This window comes from Rhea americana, unplaced genomic scaffold (assembly GCF_003343005.1).
Source record: "Rhea americana isolate MKP2758 unplaced genomic scaffold, rheAme1 scaffold_10, whole genome shotgun sequence".
Lineage (NCBI taxonomy): Eukaryota > Metazoa > Chordata > Aves > Rheiformes > Rheidae > Rhea > Rhea americana.
The window spans coordinates 4969673-4990434 of NW_028185039.1; the positions used below are offsets into that span (position 1 = coordinate 4969673).

The 20762-nt window shown below is 35.0% G+C and overlaps 1 protein-coding gene across 1 annotated transcript in view; it reads right to left on the reverse strand.

The window, feature by feature from the left end:
• VPS35L (VPS35 endosomal protein sorting factor like) overlaps positions 1–20762 on the reverse strand; it is a 59134-nt gene that overhangs the window by 15061 nt on the left and 23311 nt on the right. Inside the window, exons 15-26 of the mRNA XM_085302359.1 lie at positions 20698–20744; positions 18526–18637; positions 18249–18365; positions 17852–17905; positions 17360–17440; positions 16451–16513; positions 15314–15399; positions 12988–13068; positions 10725–10788; positions 8678–8776; positions 7721–7798; positions 6475–6589 (exon numbers count right to left, since the gene is read on the reverse strand). Of these exons, the coding sequence (XP_085158485.1) occupies positions 6475–6589; positions 7721–7798; positions 8678–8776; positions 10725–10788; positions 12988–13068; positions 15314–15399; positions 16451–16513; positions 17360–17440; positions 17852–17905; positions 18249–18365; positions 18526–18637; positions 20698–20744 (997 nt within the window). The remainder of the gene's footprint in view (positions 1–6474; positions 6590–7720; positions 7799–8677; positions 8777–10724; positions 10789–12987; positions 13069–15313; positions 15400–16450; positions 16514–17359; positions 17441–17851; positions 17906–18248; positions 18366–18525; positions 18638–20697; positions 20745–20762) is intronic.

The following is a 20762-nucleotide window of genomic DNA, read 5'->3' on the forward strand; positions in this document are numbered from 1 at the left end:
AAGATGATTTCCAAGTAGCATGCAACTGTGGAACTCACGGTCATGCGAAGTTACAAAGACCAAAAGCAAAAACTGGTTAAAAAATTAAATTCCTAGAAGATTGGTCCATCTGTTCTGTTAAATACCATGGCCCACATGCAACCTTTATTGAATATTCAGTCCACTGGTCGTTGAAAGCTGGAAAACATCATTTTGTACCTACTATTTCCTACATGCTTCCTTAGTTCTCAGAAACAAGACACTGGGCTAGATGGACTTTTGATCCAACACAGTCCACATAAGAACAGACACTGATGAAATGCTAGTTTGAAAAGCTTACAGAGGTGTCACCTCCCTCAAGTCATATGGAAAAGCCATCGGCTAGGATGAAAAGAGGAATAACAAAAAACTCAATGAATGGGAGCTAAGAAATCTCCAGATTTAATATTAATTGAAAAAACCTCTTCAGGACCTTATTTCTCTAAATTCCACCTTTCATCTTCTCTCTGTTTATATTTCTCATATCTATAAATATTTTTGGATTAGAAAGGAATCTTTATTAATAAAAATGGTATCTAATACCACTGAGAATATACACTAAACCAATATTTTACATATATATATATTATATATATATATATATATATATATATATATAAAAAATACTTATTAAAATGCTCCACACCATACATGTCCAAAGTGTGACTGAAGCCTGGCACATTTATAGAACATTCAAGGAGAAGCAACTTTCTGTGAAGGAGAAAAAGAAATTCATTTTGCAATCTACTGGGGAAAATGCATTTCAGCTACATTTAAAGAGCAGAACAGTAAGTATTTCAAAGTATATTAAGCATTGTATTCTTCAAAATTAAAATTTGTACTTGTTAAAGTAAAACTCTGTGTTGCCTATTTCTGGGGACAAAGACTTTTTTTTTGACAATGTCTTGGTGAAATCAGTCACTCAAAATCAGTTGAATTACATTATTCACTCAGTATGTTATTTCTGAAGTGAGACAAAGATTTCACAGCCTTAAAAATGTTACTCAAAATATAGTGTCAAAAAGTTGTTTCATCTCCACCCACCTGCTGAATGCRGTGACCAACGATTGCAATCATGCTGTCTGTTCTCTGACAAGCAAAGCAGCACTTCCACGAGGAGGAAAAATGTGAAAATAAAGCATTACCTGTTTCAAAACCCAGAAAAGTGACGCAATGGAACATGCATTTAATCTCAGTTTAGTCCAAGCACTCCCTATGACAGAAAGCGTGGCTGATAGCAGTTTATTATTCTGTGTCGGCACCACTGCCTCTATACAGCACATTTAGAGATTCAGTAGGGGGAAAAGCATATGCAACCTGTAAAATCCCATACTCTACTTCCTGAGGCGTGCTTTTAACAGGCCCTCCAGAAATGCATGCTATGTATTCAGGACAAAGTCACCTAAAATGTTCGAAGCTTAATTAAGGATTTGTTTTACTTAAAGCACCACTTGGGAGCCAGAAGCAAAGAGRAGACATTAATCATGTTTAATCCTTTTTGAACAACATACCTGGATAGACATCTATTTGGATGAAGACCTGCCATATTAGCTTGGAATGTCTTCTCCCCATTCTCCTTCAGCAAACACCAATTTATTCATTTATTTTTATTTTGGAATTCAGGAAGGGAATCTAGTCAAACCTCAGATTTCTTTTTCCTTTTGGCCCACTTCTTTAGCATTTGTCTCTTATCTCCTAATGGCCAATATAAGATTCTGCAACCAAAAGGTCTCCAAAAGTTTAATACAATCCAAGTACATGTTAGAAAGCTAATGTTGTTTCTTTATTCCTTCTGTATAGTTCTTTCAAGCATTTGTTCTAGATACCACTGCAGGGAATAGGAGGAAAGAAAGAAACGGTGCCACTTTTGGAAGGTTCAGCGAAGAGACAGAGTAACCTTTGCCAATGCTGGACCTCAGAAGCTGCCACAGGATCAACATTTTTTGCAGCAATTCACCCCAATATTTCTATCTATCAGTAGTGTGGTAATACTAAATTTTAAGCCTAAGCAACTTACAGACTGCAAGGTGTTTTGAGACGTTTTCATGTGCACTAATACTACACCCTAAATCTGCRCAAGAGTGGCTACTCTCCAGTACTTGTGCAACTAACTAGAGAAAGCAATTTTCAAAACATTTTTAATGGCAGCAATGACAACTTAAAATAGCCCCCTCCTCCCTCTAGTTGTGATTTTACAAAACTGTATTGGGAAACTGATCCAAAATAAGAACAGCTTCTTTTTTTTTGGAATAGGTTATTTTCAACTCACTTTGGCTCACTGTGCAGTTATACCAGTACAACTGAGAGGCAACACGAGATACACACTGAAAAATCATGCCTGTCAAATTATAAACTGAATTTCAGAATATGTTGAACATTTTTTTTWAAAAAAAGTATGTTAATGGTTGTTAAGTCTTAATCTCCAAATCACGCAATGAGTTGAATCATTTCAGATTCTTCACCATCCTGTATCARAAATCTGTACGCTAACAGTCGCTTACTAAATCAATTTAATAATGTCCTTTACATGAGCCTACAAATTCATGTTTCTAATTCTATTTCATTGTATTAAAGAACATCTATTCCAAGAAAAACAGCAATTCCAATCCTATTTTGATGAGTAACCTCCAAGGCACAAGGCAAATGAAAATGGTGTTCAACAAGATGCCACATAGATGCTTTAATTAGTGATGTGGCAAATCCCAGTAGGCAGGGCTTTAACTTCTTAGTGGAAAAATTTGACACAAACACCAACAGATTACTATTGCTGTACCTTGGCATTGAGAAGAATGCAAAACACAAACTCAGCTGTAAGCAGATTAGCTACGGCTCTCCAGTTCTTGGTAGTCTGTCAGTGCAATCTTCAGCTCAGTAAACCATTTACTGTTATGATCTGGACTTCCTCTTTATAACAGAACAATCTTTTCCATACCCCTTCTCTACTCCATCAGATAATTTTACTCCTTTTCCAAGTTAGATACATTGACAACTTAGAGACAATATCCTATTATCAAAAAACCCTGTAAAATTTAATTTAGTTAAATACTTAAAATGAAAACTCATCGCACAATAGCTAAATTCCCTACAGAAATTAAAAATAGTAATTAAAAAGAATTAAATCACTACAAACAACAGCTGGAGTATTTAAAGAGGTATTCCACGCACACACACATGCCCCACTACTGACTGAGCTATCAGATCAGGTACATTACCTTTTAGTTCTATTCTCTTCTAAACTAACCCCAATCAGCATGAAATAAAGGTTACACACAAGGCAAGATTTCCACCTCCTAGCCAAACGGTAGCATTAATTGCACACTGAAAATTGCACTTCATGCTGCATTGGTTTTAGTGGATCAGCAACTATTTGACATCATTTAACTGACTAGATTTAAGTATGCTGTTATGAATGTATCAGTACTTCTCATTATATACTTGAAATGCATTCATTCCCTCTTGAGATACAGAYTGAGCTGTCTTAAAGCAACTATTAGTTACTTTCAAGGACACATTATCTCACTACAGGAAACCAAAACATGCAAAGACCATTCATAAAGTCCATTAAGAGTGGTGTCACTGTTGCACAACAGCTYGCCACACGCTAAATTATTAATACAAATGACATGCAAATATAATTGTGTCCAAAATAAAAGATTTTCCTGAGAGGGGGAAAAAAAMCCCCACCTCAATAACAATAAATCCTGTATAAAAGTGAACTACAGAAAAACAGAAGTATTCCATTGTGTTGCACATGAGGGAGGAAAGAGAATAGGCTTCATTTCAACAAAAGCTGAGCTGAGATAGACCAAACACTTGTGTCTATAGTTTGTGGGTCTAAACTTCAGGGGAGAGTGGTTAATAAATACACATTTTAGAAATTGAGTTCATAGTATTTCCCACACACCTGCTACCTTAAAACATTTCAGAATGGTGATGCCTATTAATTGCGAGTGCACTGTGTTCATATACGAAACCACAGCTGTGCACTTCATAAAGTCTCASACTGATTACGTGAGCAATTGTTGGGGCCCAAAGTCTTAGTAGGAGAATGACATAAGTAGTGGAGAAGTAGTTTAGAAAAGTTATTAAATCATAATGTTGGTCCCCAAAAGCACAGCGCATACTTTTCAAAGGCTGAGAGATACTGATTAAAGAGATACTTCTTTGAATTTGGTTTCCAACAAAAGAGGTACTGCAATACACATAGCAATAACAACAAAAATTGATACAAAGCATAAAGTAAACTRATCAATTAAAATAGCACAGCAGGAAAAAAAGTCATTTTTTTGGTTAACTTGTAATTTATCTACAAAGAAACTGGGTAACACTAATTACACAACAACTGACTTTGCAGATCTTTTACTCAGACAAAACAGCCAGCTTTACTTCAAATCCCTCTGCTTTGTTATACGTGCAGCATCAGGTTCAAAACAAAGAAATGTAACAGTTATGTACTGAAAAGTCTTAACCAGCATGCTAAGGCAGCTTGTTTGTGCAGCTGGAACATGCTGGTGAACGCAGAGCTTGGACAATATCACAAACTGGAAAAAAGAACCCARGTGAGTGAATGAAGAGATATATTCACTTTTCACTCATACAAGAACTCAGAAGTCAGACTAGATGATCAACCCCAGCCCTGTCTCCAGGTACACAAGGACTTTTTGAAAGACTATTACCAAGGTTTCTGCTGGGAGATTGCCTGAAATTCTGATGCATCTCATCTCTCAAAAATCCTTCCTTTCCAATATTCTGTGCCCAATTTCTGGAAAGTTAAACTCACTTGAATTGTTCTCTCTCTACCTCCTGTAGGCAAGGCCTTTCCCAAGATCTAACCTATGATTAATTTGGCAAAGCACAAAAAAGGGAAGAAAAAAAATCCAGCTACAATTGCAACTATACTGTATCAACACTTTCTTGTGGCAAACGTAAGAACTTTTTGTGACCCGAGGCAACCAAAGCTTAGCTACTGAGACTTAAACACTTGATCTATGCTTCTTTTCTTCAAAGGAATGCACAACAGAATTTCCTTCAATGATCATAACCATTCACATATGGCGGAATCTCACAATGTTGTAAGACATGATAAGCATGAGCCTACTGCTAGGTGAGCCATCAAACATTGCCTATAAAAGGAACAGCCTGACACTGAACATAAGCAGGAAAAATGCAAGTTCTAAATCTCAAAATTGCCTGCACGCTCTGTCAAAATCACGTGGTTMAAAAATCAGATCAAATGTAATTTGTTCAAAAAAAGAAAAAAAAAAAACACTCACGTATCTACAGATAGATAGATTTTTTTCAAGCATACAATTCACCCTGAATTTTAAATACTCATTGCAGGAGCCTTAATAACAATAAAATACAATGACAGTAAGAGCAGAACACATAGCACAGCAGGACATAGCAATCATAGCTTAAAATCACCTTAAAATCACAAAAACATTTCTTATCTTCTTGTGAAGAAGCACAAAGTTAAAATAAAGAATTAATACTCAAAAGATTTTGCACAGTAATCCAATTTATTACTTCCACTGCAGCAATGAAAAAACATAAAGGAAAAACAATCTACCTTAGGAAGGCAGACATTTAAAGTAAGAATTAGAAAACRAAGTAGATGACAATACTTCAAAAAGGAAAAAGATAGATACTCTTGACAATTAAAGGTATGAGAAGACTTTTAAAACAGGTAATCATCTTCCAGTTGGCATATGAAGAGAAACAAGATCATATTAAATTATGATACAGACTTAATGCTCACGCTGTTGCCAGATTCGCTCCAAATCTTTTCTGCTGACACCATTTATCAGAATTTCCAGTTACTGGAGAATGAGCTAACAGGATGGCCAAAAACAGCACTCAGGCTTCTATCAGTCATTCAGATTAAATAAGAAAATATTTTTCATTCTTCATAATACCCGATATCATGCCATCCATTACTCTTTGATATAGTGGCACGAGTTTCCTATCTGAGAGTTTATCACTTTTATGTTTTCATAGGCCAACAACACCAGAAACTTGCGAARTTTTAATTTCTTCCATTTTTTTGAAGAATTTTGTCAGATGGTGCACTATTATGCAGATGAACTATGTTTTTTAATCTACTGTTAATATGTTATTTGTGATTAGAGTGCTTAGATAATTCTGCAGGAGAAAGATATTCTATGTTGTTTTGTAATTCCAAAGTTATTTAACTTAGGACAACCATTTAACTTAGGACAACCTACCTCAAAGTCATGTCTATGGCAAATTGCTCCTGGTTATTTACCATACATGATTAGTGTTATACCTGAAGAGCTGCTTTAATATGATAAGTTCTCATTGTAATAGTGCTTGAAACAGGGCTATATTTTAATTACATTGTAAGTACTCTATGTTTCAAAGATGCTATTATCCACAACTGGAAATATTTTGAAATAGGAGAATTTATTGTTTGTACACACAACAATCCTGCCTTACCTTGCGAAAGGCACTGGTTTGCCAGAGCAACCTGTCCTGAGTGTAGATACAAATTAAGACGTGCAAAGATACTGCTCAGAGATGGAATTGTAATGAAGCAGAAGGCAACACAAGCCTAAAGWAAGAAAAGAAATTGAAGAAAATTCTTAACTCTGAGTTACAGTGATTTGTTACTGTCGTTATAAACAATTAAGAATCAAAATCTGTTAACCAGTTTAGGGAAAGATTTTCAATAAACAGCAAATGTTACATGAAGTCCAAATTCAGCCACTATTATTCCACTACCATTATGAATATCTGTAACTATAATTATGATTAATAGAGCAACTTAAAACTACTATCACCCTGTAGCTCAAAGCGTTGCTCTCTCCTCAGGTGACCAGCTTGCAGCCCACGGTCAAAACCCAACTAGAAAAGCAGACTACCAGTCTTCAGGGTCAGTGTGGCTGTCAAACTGGCCAAGGCAGGGACTTTATGGAGAGATCAAGGAGATCAAGCGCAGCACACTACAGACAGACCTACTGAAGTAGCCCAAACATCTGGATGGAATGAGTGGCCACCAAGCATACAAAAGTTGTCCACTGTTACCCTAGATCTTTCTCTATGCAAAAAGTCATACCCAGGTGCCACGAACAAGAGTCCATTCACCRATGGTAGCATATGCAAACGTGTCTTACTACACGTGACGATGCTGACATCTTAGTTTCGGTGTTTCAGGTCAGAAGAGGGACATAAAACTTGAACAAGCTTGAACAAGTCTTTAGCACAGTTCAAAGCTCAATTGACCATACCCATAGAGGACTTACATGCACTAAAGCCAAACAGTTCATTTGAAATTCAAACGCTGATCTCAGTATATCAGCACTGATATTGTGAGAAAGAAGTTTAACATCACTGTTTTCCCCATCTCTCATCCTCTATTTTGTTGAATTGGATACAATATTCTATTTAAAATGTTTTTTGAAAAGTTAAGATTTCCAGAATACACACAAACACCTTTCTGCCTCTGGAGAGTGAGTTAGTTTTTCGTATCCAAAGTTCCCATTAGATACCTTGGGGAAGGTTGGGGGGGGGGGTGTTAACGGGAGCATTTGGCTTTAGTGAGTAAGGATCAATGTTAGAGAAAATGAGATGAACAGCATCAAAAATACATTTGAAGAATTTTTGGAAAAACTATAAGCTTAAGCGGTAAAAGATTGCACTAGCTGTTCAGAAGGCAGGCTCAGAATCTATTACTCACACCTACCCTGACAAAAGCAGCAGTTTTTCTGGAATGATTTCCTTTCATCACCTTTCTTGTCTCCATTGCCAGCTGGTTCACAGACTATGCATAAAAACAAAGTAAACCATGAACRAAAATGAGCAGATTCACTAGGTCAGTTGAAGTTATCTAGCTTTATGTTTTATTACACGTATTTAGATAACAAAACCAGCCATAAGAGACCCAGACACTATGTGCCCTCACTATACAATTTGTTTTTATTCTTTCTCCATCTTGAGGATTTTAGTGATTGTTCCTTAATAGCAAACACGCTTCCGAAGGTTTATCAAGGTAGGGCTGTTGATTCATTCAAGGCTTTAGCGCATCCCTTGCTTCTTAGCCTACTAAACCTACTTCTTCTTAGCCATAGCACTGTTGCACCATTGCCATCTTGCTGCAGCATCATGATTTCCAGCTACCCCACCTACACCTCTCCACCCTTAACTAAAAAAAAAMAMAAAAMAMAAAAASAAACAAAAAACCTACCATGATCAAGTATTTAAAAGATAAGTATTTAAAAAGATGTTGCAAAGGAATCAGAGGCAGCAAATGCTCATCTGCCATGTGACTCAATATAGAAAAGGGATGAAGCTTCCCAATCACAGCAAGATTCTGCCCATGTCTCCAAACTAGGCACAATCTGTCCTAGGTGGAGGATTATAGAGGATTGAATGCTTAAAGCACCTGATATGCCATTTACTGCTTTGGCCATGAACTCTCTCATAACACAACTATTTTTTTTTGTTGTTGCATGACAACRGACATTCCTGTCAAGCAAGAACTTGAGAGTTTGAGGTAGTAAGAGAGATGAGATTGAAGTCTACTTTTAAAATATCTAACAAAACGACTTCAAATTTACTCTGATACAGACCAACTAATTGGGCAGAGGTGGGCGTACTGCCAATATATCTTATTAAGATATCATAGATAACTGTGGCTTACATGGATCAACTGGACAAGAACAGGCTCCAGATTGCAAAACATTGACCTGGCTTCAACATAGAAACTCAGCTGTTGTTCAAAGTCACGGCCAAATGAAACCTATAAAAGATGCAAAAAGTCTTGTTTTACCATTGTAGGTGATTAACTTTAGGAAATATAAAAAAGTAAAATACAGATATTCAAAAGTCAAAATTAAAATGTCAAAATATGTTGGTAAGAAAAGACATCATCCCCATAAAAACATCTGGGGAATCTCTGTCCTTTCAACTGCTTTCCAATAATCAGCCTTCAGGAGAACCTAAAAGATTTTTATTTTGTAGGGGGTTTGTCCAAATTGCGCATGATTTTCTACTCTATAGATCAAATATTTATTAAGAAAACAAATTTTATCTCCTAGACTTGTGAAAAGTGTTTTCATAATTATCAGAACTCACGACACTCATGACAGAATCATGAGTAGAGATAAAGGCTTGGTATAGTTTGTACTTGTAAAACAAACAAGCACTATCTGTATTCAGATTCCTGCAGTTTCTGGTTAGCTAAAATAAAATTAGAGATCTCCTCAACAGACATACCATTAACAAAACTGGATTTTTGCTCCAGTTTAGGAAATAAATATGCTTATATAGTATGGCTAAACCTTGCAACCTTGCATTCTGTCAGAAAAGAAGAGCAGAAAGTCAAAAACAACCTTTTCATGAGAACAACCTATTTCTAACCCTACAGAATTTAAAAACAAGTGCTGTCAGCTGGAGTGTCTCAGCTGTCAATCAAAAGCATAGCATGAGAAACAGTCTCCAGGCAGTCTACATTTATGTATTCAAGTGGAATTCTCTTCTAATAAAAATCAAAGGTCACTTTAATTCTTAATTTTGAAGTCACATTCAAAAGAAGTTTTTACTAATTAAAATCAAAGTTGCATTTAATCCACGCAGTGAAAGATCAGAGGAACTGCACCAGCAAACGAATAATTACTTTTCGCATTATAGAGACAACTGCCTTTACCATTCTTACATTTTGCAACTGCTGATTCTTTGAGTCTTGTCTCAAGAAAACTTCTCTAAAAACGTAAGGTTTTCCATGAAAAGGCTGGACCTTAGGATGATTGCTATAACTTCTTTTCCCTCCACACCTTAATGGGTGCTGGTTTAAAAATTTTAACTAGACATTTTGGTGCTTTTTCTTCCTCCAAACCGGAGACTACAAACACTCATTAAATATTATTCAATACATGAAATCCTCCTGAAGGAAATTATACCATATTATATTGCATACATTGCTTAATAAAGCAAAATTACAGTTAAAAAATCAATTTAAATAGCTAAATGTTATAGCTCAAGAGAAAGCAACCACCTAGAGATAAATTCATAGCATTGCAATAAAGAACAAAGATGATGACAAGTAGAGACAAAGCCTGTCAGCTATGACTACCTGAATAAAGAGCCAGGCATTGAAAGTACCTGGTTAGCGAAGAAAAAAGCTTGAGAGCATCTCCTTAAACAACTTGACATCTCAAAAACAAAACACAAGAACAAAATATATTATTGGGATAAAATGGAGGGGAAGGTTAAAAATTAATTTCAAAACAAAGCAACTCCATTTTTGGTGGGACTATTAATTTAACAATATAAATCTCATTTTGTGTTTTTTAAAGTTGGTAATGGCCCCATTTAGGGATGGATAGTGGAATTTCATTCATGCAGGTCTGAACAGTTGCTCTTTCTGATGCTGTAATAGACATGACTAATTATTGTTGAACTTTCTAATACATATTATGTTTTACATGAGATCTTAAAAAAAGAAAATACGCTTAAATAAACAATATGTACACTTTAGCACACTGCACCATATCAGTTTCAACAGTTGTACGACATYTTCTCTTAACGCTTGCATTCTTATTTCCCTAAAATGTGTTTCCTGGGATTTTCAACATACCTAAGCAASCCAGATACACAGTCTCCGATTCAGGCACCTGTTTCTCATGGGGATCATATGAGAATCCTAGCTATAAGGTACACCCCACCAGTCACACACAACTGTCACTCACCATTTTTATGAATCCGTTTATCAAAGCTGCTAACATTCTTTTCTCATCCTCAAGTGTTAGTGCACTATAACAGAAAATTTACATGGTAAATTAAATTTTAGAACATTGCCTATCTTTCTTACTTACTCAGCTTTAAAGGTTCAAATGATATATAGTAATTTATATAATGTTATGTCCATATAAAACATTTATAGCACACTGGGATATTAACSTCAATCTTAGTTATACAGAAGTAAGACAGCAATTTGAATATGAATATCGCCATGTCAACCATGCACCACAAGTAAATTCTGAAATTTAAAAAATTTAAAAATTGCTACAGTATCTCTTTAGATTTTATAAAAAGTCAGATTTGGCATGAGAGCAAGGAAGCAAAGCTAATGTCCTTCATGGTACCTAGCAACCAAATGGCTTCAGTCTTGTGTTCCAACAGAAGAACCTGTAGGAACTGATGATTAAAAAAAAAAAAAAACCCTAAAGAAATAAGCCATTTTTTAGATTTTTTTAAAAAAAAAAATCCTATTTCAGAGAAGAATTTTTAAAATTATTTTTTTTAAAAAAGTATGATAGTTAATATATTTGTTTTAGGAACAACATTAGTTTTGGGGTTTTTTTAATATCTACCCCAGCTACATCATTCAAAAATTGTCCTTAACATTACTTTGTTATGATGCTGGCTTTTTAATATTTTAGTAAGAAAGTGATACATGAAAAAGTTTCTTTTCAAGATTATTACRGATGTGTATTCTATAGAAAGAGTCCAAATCTGATTTGAAACAAATTTACATCACATGAAAATCCATTAAGGCAAATCTGTTTCACTGCAAAGGGATAAAACAAAAAGTTAAATTACAGTTAACTAATCCAGTTTAATCCTTTTACCATTATGTACTTGGCTCCAGGTTTGACCTCTAGTGTATCAGTTACCATTTTCCTAACTCAGACACCAGATGGGAACAGGACAATAGTTTTATTATACAAATTCAGTAAAGGAGGAAARAAAAATCCCAGGATGATTAGCTCATTAGTGCACTGCCAATCAAGTGAGCCAACTGATGGGCTCTGGGAGGCTCAGAAGACTTGTAATGGGATCTCTAGGTCAATTATAGGTTTCCAGTTCAATTCTGAATCAGCCTGCTACCAGTCTAAAGGCTGCTACCATCCAACAGCTGTTATAGGGGCAAGTGAGCCCCGTGCAATGGGCTGAGACTTTCCTGAATGAGGATGTTAAAAATAGATGCAGGAGTTACTTTACAGTAGTTAGAATTTATGCCAATTTGCTAATAAAAGATGATAGAACAGGATTAAGCAAGTGATATAAACAATTTTGCCTCAGCAAAAAGGAACTGCTGGTTTCAGGGATTTTAAGGCTCTTCAGAAAATTATGATAATTGTTCTGGCAAAATGAAGTACCAAATATGAACCACTATAAACTACTACAATTTTTTTAATAAGCTGTTTTATCTTCAATATATTGTTTTGTTTAAAGGTTAAAGTGGCTTGTAGTGCGAGGCAGAAAAGGAGGGAGGCAGATTAACAAAAAATTACAAGTAGACTCTAAAGCCACAATTGCTTAGAACTTGGCTTAGCAGCATGCTGCTAGCATAGAAAAGAACAGAACACCCTGAAAAATACATAAGTTTATTCAAGATTACCAGTGCTATTCAAGCAGTGAGAGCACGTCAAGGTACAGACTGTTTACCTAACAATCTCAGTGCTCACAAACCACTGGGGAAAGAAGATGATTTAAGGGAAAGATATAGATGGTTCAAGAGCTTCTCCACTTGAGTATGATCCCCTGCTCAAGTTCCTAGAGATCTTCAAGGTGTCCTTTCAAAATTACACACTGCCTGATAGTGGTTGGATAACCAAAGAAAGGTATAAATGAGTATGGAGATCTGTGTTTTAATGACTACATATTCATTTAAAGCTCATAAATAGTTTATTATTCACTACAGCTCAGAGATTACATTGGTTTCATTCTTAAAAATATATTTTTTAAAAAAGTCTTTAATATCTCTGCATCACCACAAAACTCTAGTCATTGCTATTTACCTTTTTATATGTTGCTTCACTATCCAAATAAATCAGTAATTAGAGCAAATAATAGGTGCTGCCACTTCACTGCACATCTCTTCCCTCACTGCTAATTAGATTCATATCTAAATCCACCACAAAACAGTCTCAGAAGTGTGAAACCATATGCCAAGCAGCCCCACTTTGCATATGCCATGCAGTTTAGTTAGAGCAAAGTTGATCTTACTTCACGGAATCATGCATTGTCTTGCAGATGTGCAGAAGAGCATTCAGTATAACAGGATCCTTTGTAGATTCCTGCTGATGCCTACAAAATATTTTTGAAAAACACTGATGAAAAATACTCCACTGTCCAAAGGAGGACAAAAAAAAACCAAAACAGATTAACATCCTTTTAATGTAAAATTCTTATGAGCAGCACTGTAAGATACTAAGAACGTATAGAGGTTTTGTCCATGTGTTTGTGTGCATGTGCACACACATATACAATAAATATTTTAAAACCAAAACAACCAGGTTAATAAACCTAGAGTCACAACAAATGCCTGTCAAGAAACATCATTTTAACGCAAAGAGGTTTACTGCCCAGCCAAAGAATTTAACTTCTGAAGCGGTGCAGCAGCTAGATAAGCAGGAGGTTGGAGCAATCTGAGAATGTTAAAGCAAGCCAATCCTAGAATTATCTGAGAGTAATACAATGCCTCAGCTAGCGATGGGCACCCAGGCACATCTCAAGAAACCAAGCAATTGGCCTTGAAACTGCATCATCCAGATTTTTTTAACATTGGTTAACGTTATTAAGTACTTTCAGAAAATCTTTAATTATCAGGAGAAATGAAAAATACCATGCTACTGAGGAAACAGTACCTTCCAAAACATTTTTAGCAGATATGAATCAGTGGTTGTACTCTAAAATTCCAAAGGAGAAGAAAGATAGATCCATACCAACCCAATCATTTAAAAGGATACAGAAGAATGCAATAAGGCAGAAAAAGAGACAGAGAACAAAAGTTTTGAACCCTGGCGAACACTGAATGCTCTGCCTTGTTTTAACTTGCAACCACCAAACCTTAAAGCATAACTAGACATTTAAACAAATGGAGTAAATGCATCATGTTTCCCATGGCACACGTTTCACATGTTCAGCCATCAGATGATTTCAAACTTGCTTCCTCTACTGGGGTTCTGCTTTACTAACAATTTAAAGCACATTAAAGAGCTCTAAACAAGTGTCCTCCCAAGGAGGAAAGTTTTCTTTTCTTTCAATAGATTCTGTATTTCTAGAAGAGATGTACCTATTCGCTCTGTACTCTGCAAGGTGACAAATGGACCCGTCAACTTACCTCATTTAACTGACACTAGATATTAATAAAGAGATTTGACATTTCAGGTTAGAAAGACATGTCTGAAGTGTCCTTCATTCTCTCCTGCCTTAAATACTATCAAACTCTAATGAGGGGATGGTAGATTGGCAGTTAAATGTCCATCCTCTCTCACWGGGCACATACACAACTCTCTTCATACACAACTTCAGGGTTCTTTGACTGCCTAGTATTAAACGCTTCTTTCTTAAAACGTTTAAAAATCAACATCAAAAATGTATAGAATCTCAGAAGAATGTTTCCTTCACTTTAACTAGAACTTTTTATCACAAATTCAAACTTCTGTCACAGRGAGAATAGGATTGAAGGAATCAGTGACAAGTGCTCATATACTGAGCATCTAACCTCCCCAGAAATTTTCATTGCATTATCATTCATAAAGGCAATTTCCTTATAAAGTTTCTGCTAACAAAAACTGTATCATATACTCAAATTGCATTATATTAGTTCTACACAGGGCAGAAAATGAACGTCCTTCCCCCCCCCCCTTTTTTAAAAAAAGAAAACATTTGCCAAAATTTACAAATCAGAAAAAGAGTATGTGCAATACACCAAGGTTTCTTTTTTTGACAAAAAGCAGAACTTGTGCCACTTATGTCTCAGAGAATTATCATCACTTAAAATCTGCCTGCCTTTTAGGTATTTAAAACAAAAAGGTGAAAAAAAAAAGTTTCAAATAATCTGTTAATTGAAAAGAAAAGAACTGTTTGACTTTTGCTATATTTGAAAATAAAGCTTCATCTAAGTTCATTTTCAACTGTGGAAATACCCTGTATTTCTATATAATGGAGCTTGCAACAGACTGCCGTTCCTCGTCCATTATATCAACATAATGCTTCTACGCTGTGACATCAAATGGAACACAAAATATTTCATAAACAAACTAAAGCAAAATAAATTGAAAAAAAAATCTCAGAGAACCACTAGTCTTTTAATCAATAGCAAGTCAGTATCAATGTGATCACTTCAATTTCAGCTTTCATTATCAACAGTTCATCAGTCAATCAATAGATTAACAAAAATGATGCATTTACATTTTCTTCCCATAGATTGGAATACCTTTACAAGCTAAATGGACTATAAACTGACTCAACTTATCTTCCGTAACAATCTTTCAATAGATTGCCCAGATCCTCCAGAGTGCATTTAATCTGAATATTCTCCACTTACTTAATAAAAGCTTCCATAATGCTCTTGCAAACGTCCACTCTCACACATTCCTTTTGGAACATATCCAGAAATGGCAAGAATTTCTCCTGAAAGTACAAATAAACAAATAAGTAAAATTATTGGCTCTGTATGTTGTTTGTAAAATAGCTAAATATTTGGGAGAAGATTCATAATCAAAACTGTTAAGTTTTTTAAAAAAATTTTTTGAAGACAATAATTCACCTTAAAGCACCAGTAATGAACAAGAAAAAGAAATAGAAAAGCACTGATGGCTGAAAGGTATATCAATTTATTGATTCAGGAGATCTAGAATAAAATGCAATACACAGAACTAGTTGAATCAAATTTTGCAAAGTTTTTTAAAAGCAATCTTATGCTTGAAACAGTTTTAGTTCCCCTACATGTCTGAATTTGTAGTGAACTTAGGGCAGTATATTAGAAACAATGAGAACAGGCCACACAGCAGCTACCATTTTGGATTTACCCAGGGCAACTTATGATGGTCCAAGACTTCTGAATTTTCTTGAAAGAAAAGGGTTTAGGTCATTAAGATATTGAGATAATTAGTTTCTGYATTATCTCAAGAATATAGTGAGGATAAGTTTTTTCAGAATTGTCTGAGCAACATGTGAGCCAGGCTCTACTCCCTAGAGTTTGTCTTGACTTTTACTCTTTGGCTGGTTTCAGTAATTTGAAGCTTACCCTCTTCCTTCCTCTCTTTCCAGTTCAGATACAGTCATTGACCTCCATAATCTTCTCTGTTTCAATATCAAATTTAAGTCCTATATATTACAGCATGATAAACATCTATCCTAACACAGAAACAGCTATCAGTAGTTACAGGAACACATCCAGAAATAAATGGTATTTTGTCTTTCACTGACTGTCAAYTATACCATAATAACAAAACAACTTGGAAAATCTAACAATCTAAGGAAAAGGTATAGAAAATTAGAATAATGAATATTTAAGCATTAAGCAGCATAATGTTCCCAAAATGTTTTAGCACTTTTCTGCTTGACAAAAAGTCCTCTCATCACGCGAGCTTGCAAACAATGTAAATATGCAAGTCAGGTAAACATTCTTACAGTAGCAGTAGACCCTTCCTAAAACTAGATTAAACACATTATCACTTACCACTGAAAAAAGCAGAGAAAAGTCATGGATATAAGTAATGACTTTCTGAATAATTGACTGCAGCTAAAAATAAAAAACAGGAGAAAAGATTGTAATACAAGTTAAATTAAGAAAAATACATATACTAGTATTTCTTTTGACATAGGATTTAGCTTTAAAACTACCTATAGCAGAGATTATTCTTCTCCAGTTCTTCATAGAAAATAGGCTGGAAGACACTTAAATGTTCATTTATGTCATTTTTTTCCCCTAAAGTAGGATCAACTTCAGCTATTTTATTCCTAACATGTTTTTCCAACATGCTCTTCAGAGCCCTACGAATGGAAATCAACCAATCTTCCCAGCCAGACTTTTAGTTGTTCTTTAATGTTTACAGTTAGGAAAATCTCTGATTTATAATCTGCACCCTCTCTAGCTCTCTAAATTAAAAAAAAAGTTTGAGCGTTCTTCTTTTGTAGGCACTTTTTGTAACCTCCAAGTAACCACAAAAACTCTTTCTACAATCTCTCCAAGTAATCTATATGTCATACATAACTGATATGTCACACAGTGTTAAGAACTGGACAAAACAGACTCACTGAAGCTTTAATAATGTTACGTGAAGATGGATTATTTCATGCTTTACTCACGTTTACAYAGCCTGACATAACAGTTTGGTTCCTTCAGTAGGATACCACTGCTGTCTTGGAAGTTACTTAATGCTACTTCTAGATACTTAAAACAATCAGGTTTAAGTTTTTTCTGGATTGAAAGACTAATTTGCTAGGGAAAAAGGAGTAACACACTTCAGCATTACAATGGTCCAAAAAGCTTCACAAATTCTAGGCACTCTTTAAAAATGATAGTTTTGTTGTACAGTACACCAGCAATGTTTCAGAACTAGTTTCATCTAAAGAAAGTGCCTTTTACCTGTGGGTAAGCATCTTCAAATGCTCGATCAGGAGTCATGTGTTTGATAACATCAGCCAAAACAGTATTGACCTCTCGCTTCTGTGTAGCAAAAATGAGTTTATGCAGCACAGTAATGAAACCAGCATATAAATGACTAARACCAGTTTGATAATTCATTCCCATTTACCAAAGCATTAGCTTACTACAGAGCTCCAGCTAAACCAGGAACTTTAACCATAGCTTGAGTAAACCTTTAAATTGGTCCATCTGCCATTTAAATAAAAAGAAAGAAATAATATACAAGGTTGAGAAAAGCCTCCTCCAAAGCCACATCTTTTGTCCCTCCTATTCATCTTTCATAAAGGGAAATACATTTTTTCATACACTAAAGAAGTTCTATACAGTTATAAATAGTCGTTAGCTTTTCTATTATTAACACTTAGTCTGCACCAGAAAAGCTGCCCCTTTTCCCTCTCCACCCTCACCTCCAAAAAAGTAATTTTCACATACTGTAAAATGTCTGCAGGTATACTCCACCCACACTTCAGCACAGTTGATATAATCCTAGAAATACATGTATCTTGTGATTACCAAAGTTTATAAAGGTTAACAAAACACATTTCCAAAAATTACGCTTAAAAGAATATATCCAAGATACAATTCATGTACACCTAAAGATCAAGACTAATGATGAACCTCAGAACTGCATTGCGTAAGTACATAAGCAAAGCTCAGAAAAGCAGGAATTATATACAGTTATTACTAGGTATCATATTTTTGGCAATTGCTGTATCTAGAAAAAGATTACCTAAGCCATGCTAAGTGTACCACTTACTCAACAACTGACTACAATTTTGGTTTAAATAGAAAATGAGCTATCAGGATTATGGAACTATCAGTAACTCACCTGAGGGTTCTTCAACTTTGTTATAACCTTCCAGGCTTCGTTTAATATTTGAAGGCGATCATTTTCAGGAGGGTCAGCCAATGCCAAGTTTAATCCCAATGAGCGAAAGAGAAGATGCTGAAAGTTAATTAGAAATTTTAAATTACAACCAGAAGACACGTGTTCGTACAAAATAGCTCAATTCCTAAATGTGTGACTTATGCAGACAACTAGCTATGAGTACAAAGAAGCCAGCCAGATAATGAATAAGTTGTTATAAATTACACACAAAAGTTACCTTGGGGAATCCAGATTCATCGCACTCTTTAATCATGCCGATGAAGTCCATAGACCTTGCAGCAATAAACTCTGCTCTGAATGCTGACATTACTGAATTCAACAGCAAAGCACTACAACAGACGTAACACAAGTTAATACATCTCAATATTTTGTCCTCTGTTTTATATTAATCTGAACTTTTCAGATTTTCAACAATCTAGCATCCATTCTGAATTAAAAAGATACAAAAAAACCTTTTTAAGTTGAACTTGTATTGTTGAAGACTAATATTACATTATCAAAACTGAAAAATATTAAGCTATCAGACAAAGTAAACTAGTTTAACGYAAACTCAGAAGGTAAACCACCTGTAGAATACTTTTTCCTCACACAGGTTTTTTGAAGCCATCATTTTATTGAAATGTGGTAGAAAGAAAAGTAAGTCAGCATTAGCCAATGTGCTTAGTAACCCACTCTCTCTTTTTGACTACAGTTCAAAAGTATGCTTTGACAGGGTAAGTCTCTATCAAACCTTTTTTGACTGAATTAAAAAAAATACATACATTATGAAAGTCAGATTTCTAGCAACTGAATTGTTAAGATTAAAAAAAAATCCAGAGTGATTATAGGATAATTGCCAACGATATATTTAGATATCTAAAACTAATCATTTAGACTAGTATATGTATTGCTATTGAAATAAAATTACTCATGGAGGAGTCAACCCATTACATTACTGTAAAATCCAGTTTACTGTTACTATTATGCACACAGGAAAAAGAATTGACATCATTTAAAAAGCAAATCTTTTAGGCAAACTCAGCCATGAATTAGCACAGAAGATGTCTTATAATCCTAGCAACACTGAGTCCTTCACTATTCCAAAATAGACAATATGAATATGAGATGCTCCCTTGAGGGAGATTCTACAGAGCACTTGAAAAAGCCCAGCACTCCCTTGCTTTTTGACTAAGCATCACTGGTCCCATAGCAATTCGATAGGAATTTGCATTTTATCATTAGACAAACACTTCCATTCAACTAGATGATATGCTTTGCAATATGGAGAAGCAGACTGTCACTTTTCACTTAGACAGTTGCAACACAGCTCATGGAACATAGTAAGATTATTTTAGATTCTATACTGGTTTCTATTGCTTTATAATATTTTGACAGCCATAAGATGACAACAAAACATAGAACTACASTTGAGTACAAAATTAACTTGTTTTATAGATTTTCTACACTGGATTATTTAAATTTCCAATAAAATAAACTGATCTCAAAAATACTTAATTAAAAAAAATATTCACCATTTTGTCCTTCCTTCTAAGAAGTGAGAACAAAGATGAAGCTGCTAGCCTATCTTTACAATGTGAGATTACAAAAGCAAGTTCCACAAGACAGAACAATACCTTCATATCACTTTTTTTCTTTAAATCACACTTTTTCCCCCTACTCATTAACTCAGTCACAGAGTTCTAATGCTGACAACTCCTTCTCTTCAAGGGATCAGCTATTTTTCTAATTCATCTGCCAATGCCAACTGACCTAATGCAAACCACATCAGGAAAAAATACACAACCAAACACCTTCACAGAACTTAGTCTACTTAATAATAAAACTAATTGAAATTAGCTCCTTAGCAGTCCAAATTATATTCATGTAGCTYGGAAACTCTCATTCTGAATTATTCACTTAACATGACTAGCCTGCACGCAGACTAAGATACACTTGAGAGCCTACTTTTAATCTTAAAAARGTAGTCATCTAAATATTACTATCTTCTGAAGGTGTCAATTGCTTTATAACTTCTCTTGTAGAATTCATGGATGRGCTAACAGTAGCCAATGGAGGGCTGGAAGGAAAGAGTGGAAAGATGAGAAAAACGAAGCACGACCAGGAGTTACAGAAATAGCTGAAAGGGAACATGTTATATGTCCTAAGTTTTGGCTTAGGAGCCAGAGTGCAGCAACGAGTTTAATTTATTTTTTGCTCTACAAGCAATCTACTGTTATTTTGGAATTCATCTCTGGAGAACAAACGGTCACAGTCATGACTTTCATCAACTGCTGGGAGAAAATAGCTAAGCTATGCATCCAAAAGAGGTTTTCAAAGGGGAAAGACAGTGTTATACTACAAGGATTCATGAGTATACAGACTAATGGCTTCTAGGTTGAGAGATACTTACTTGTTCCCCAATTTTTTGCATCTCTCCATCATCTCAGTAAGCAGAACCTGAAAGAATTACTTATT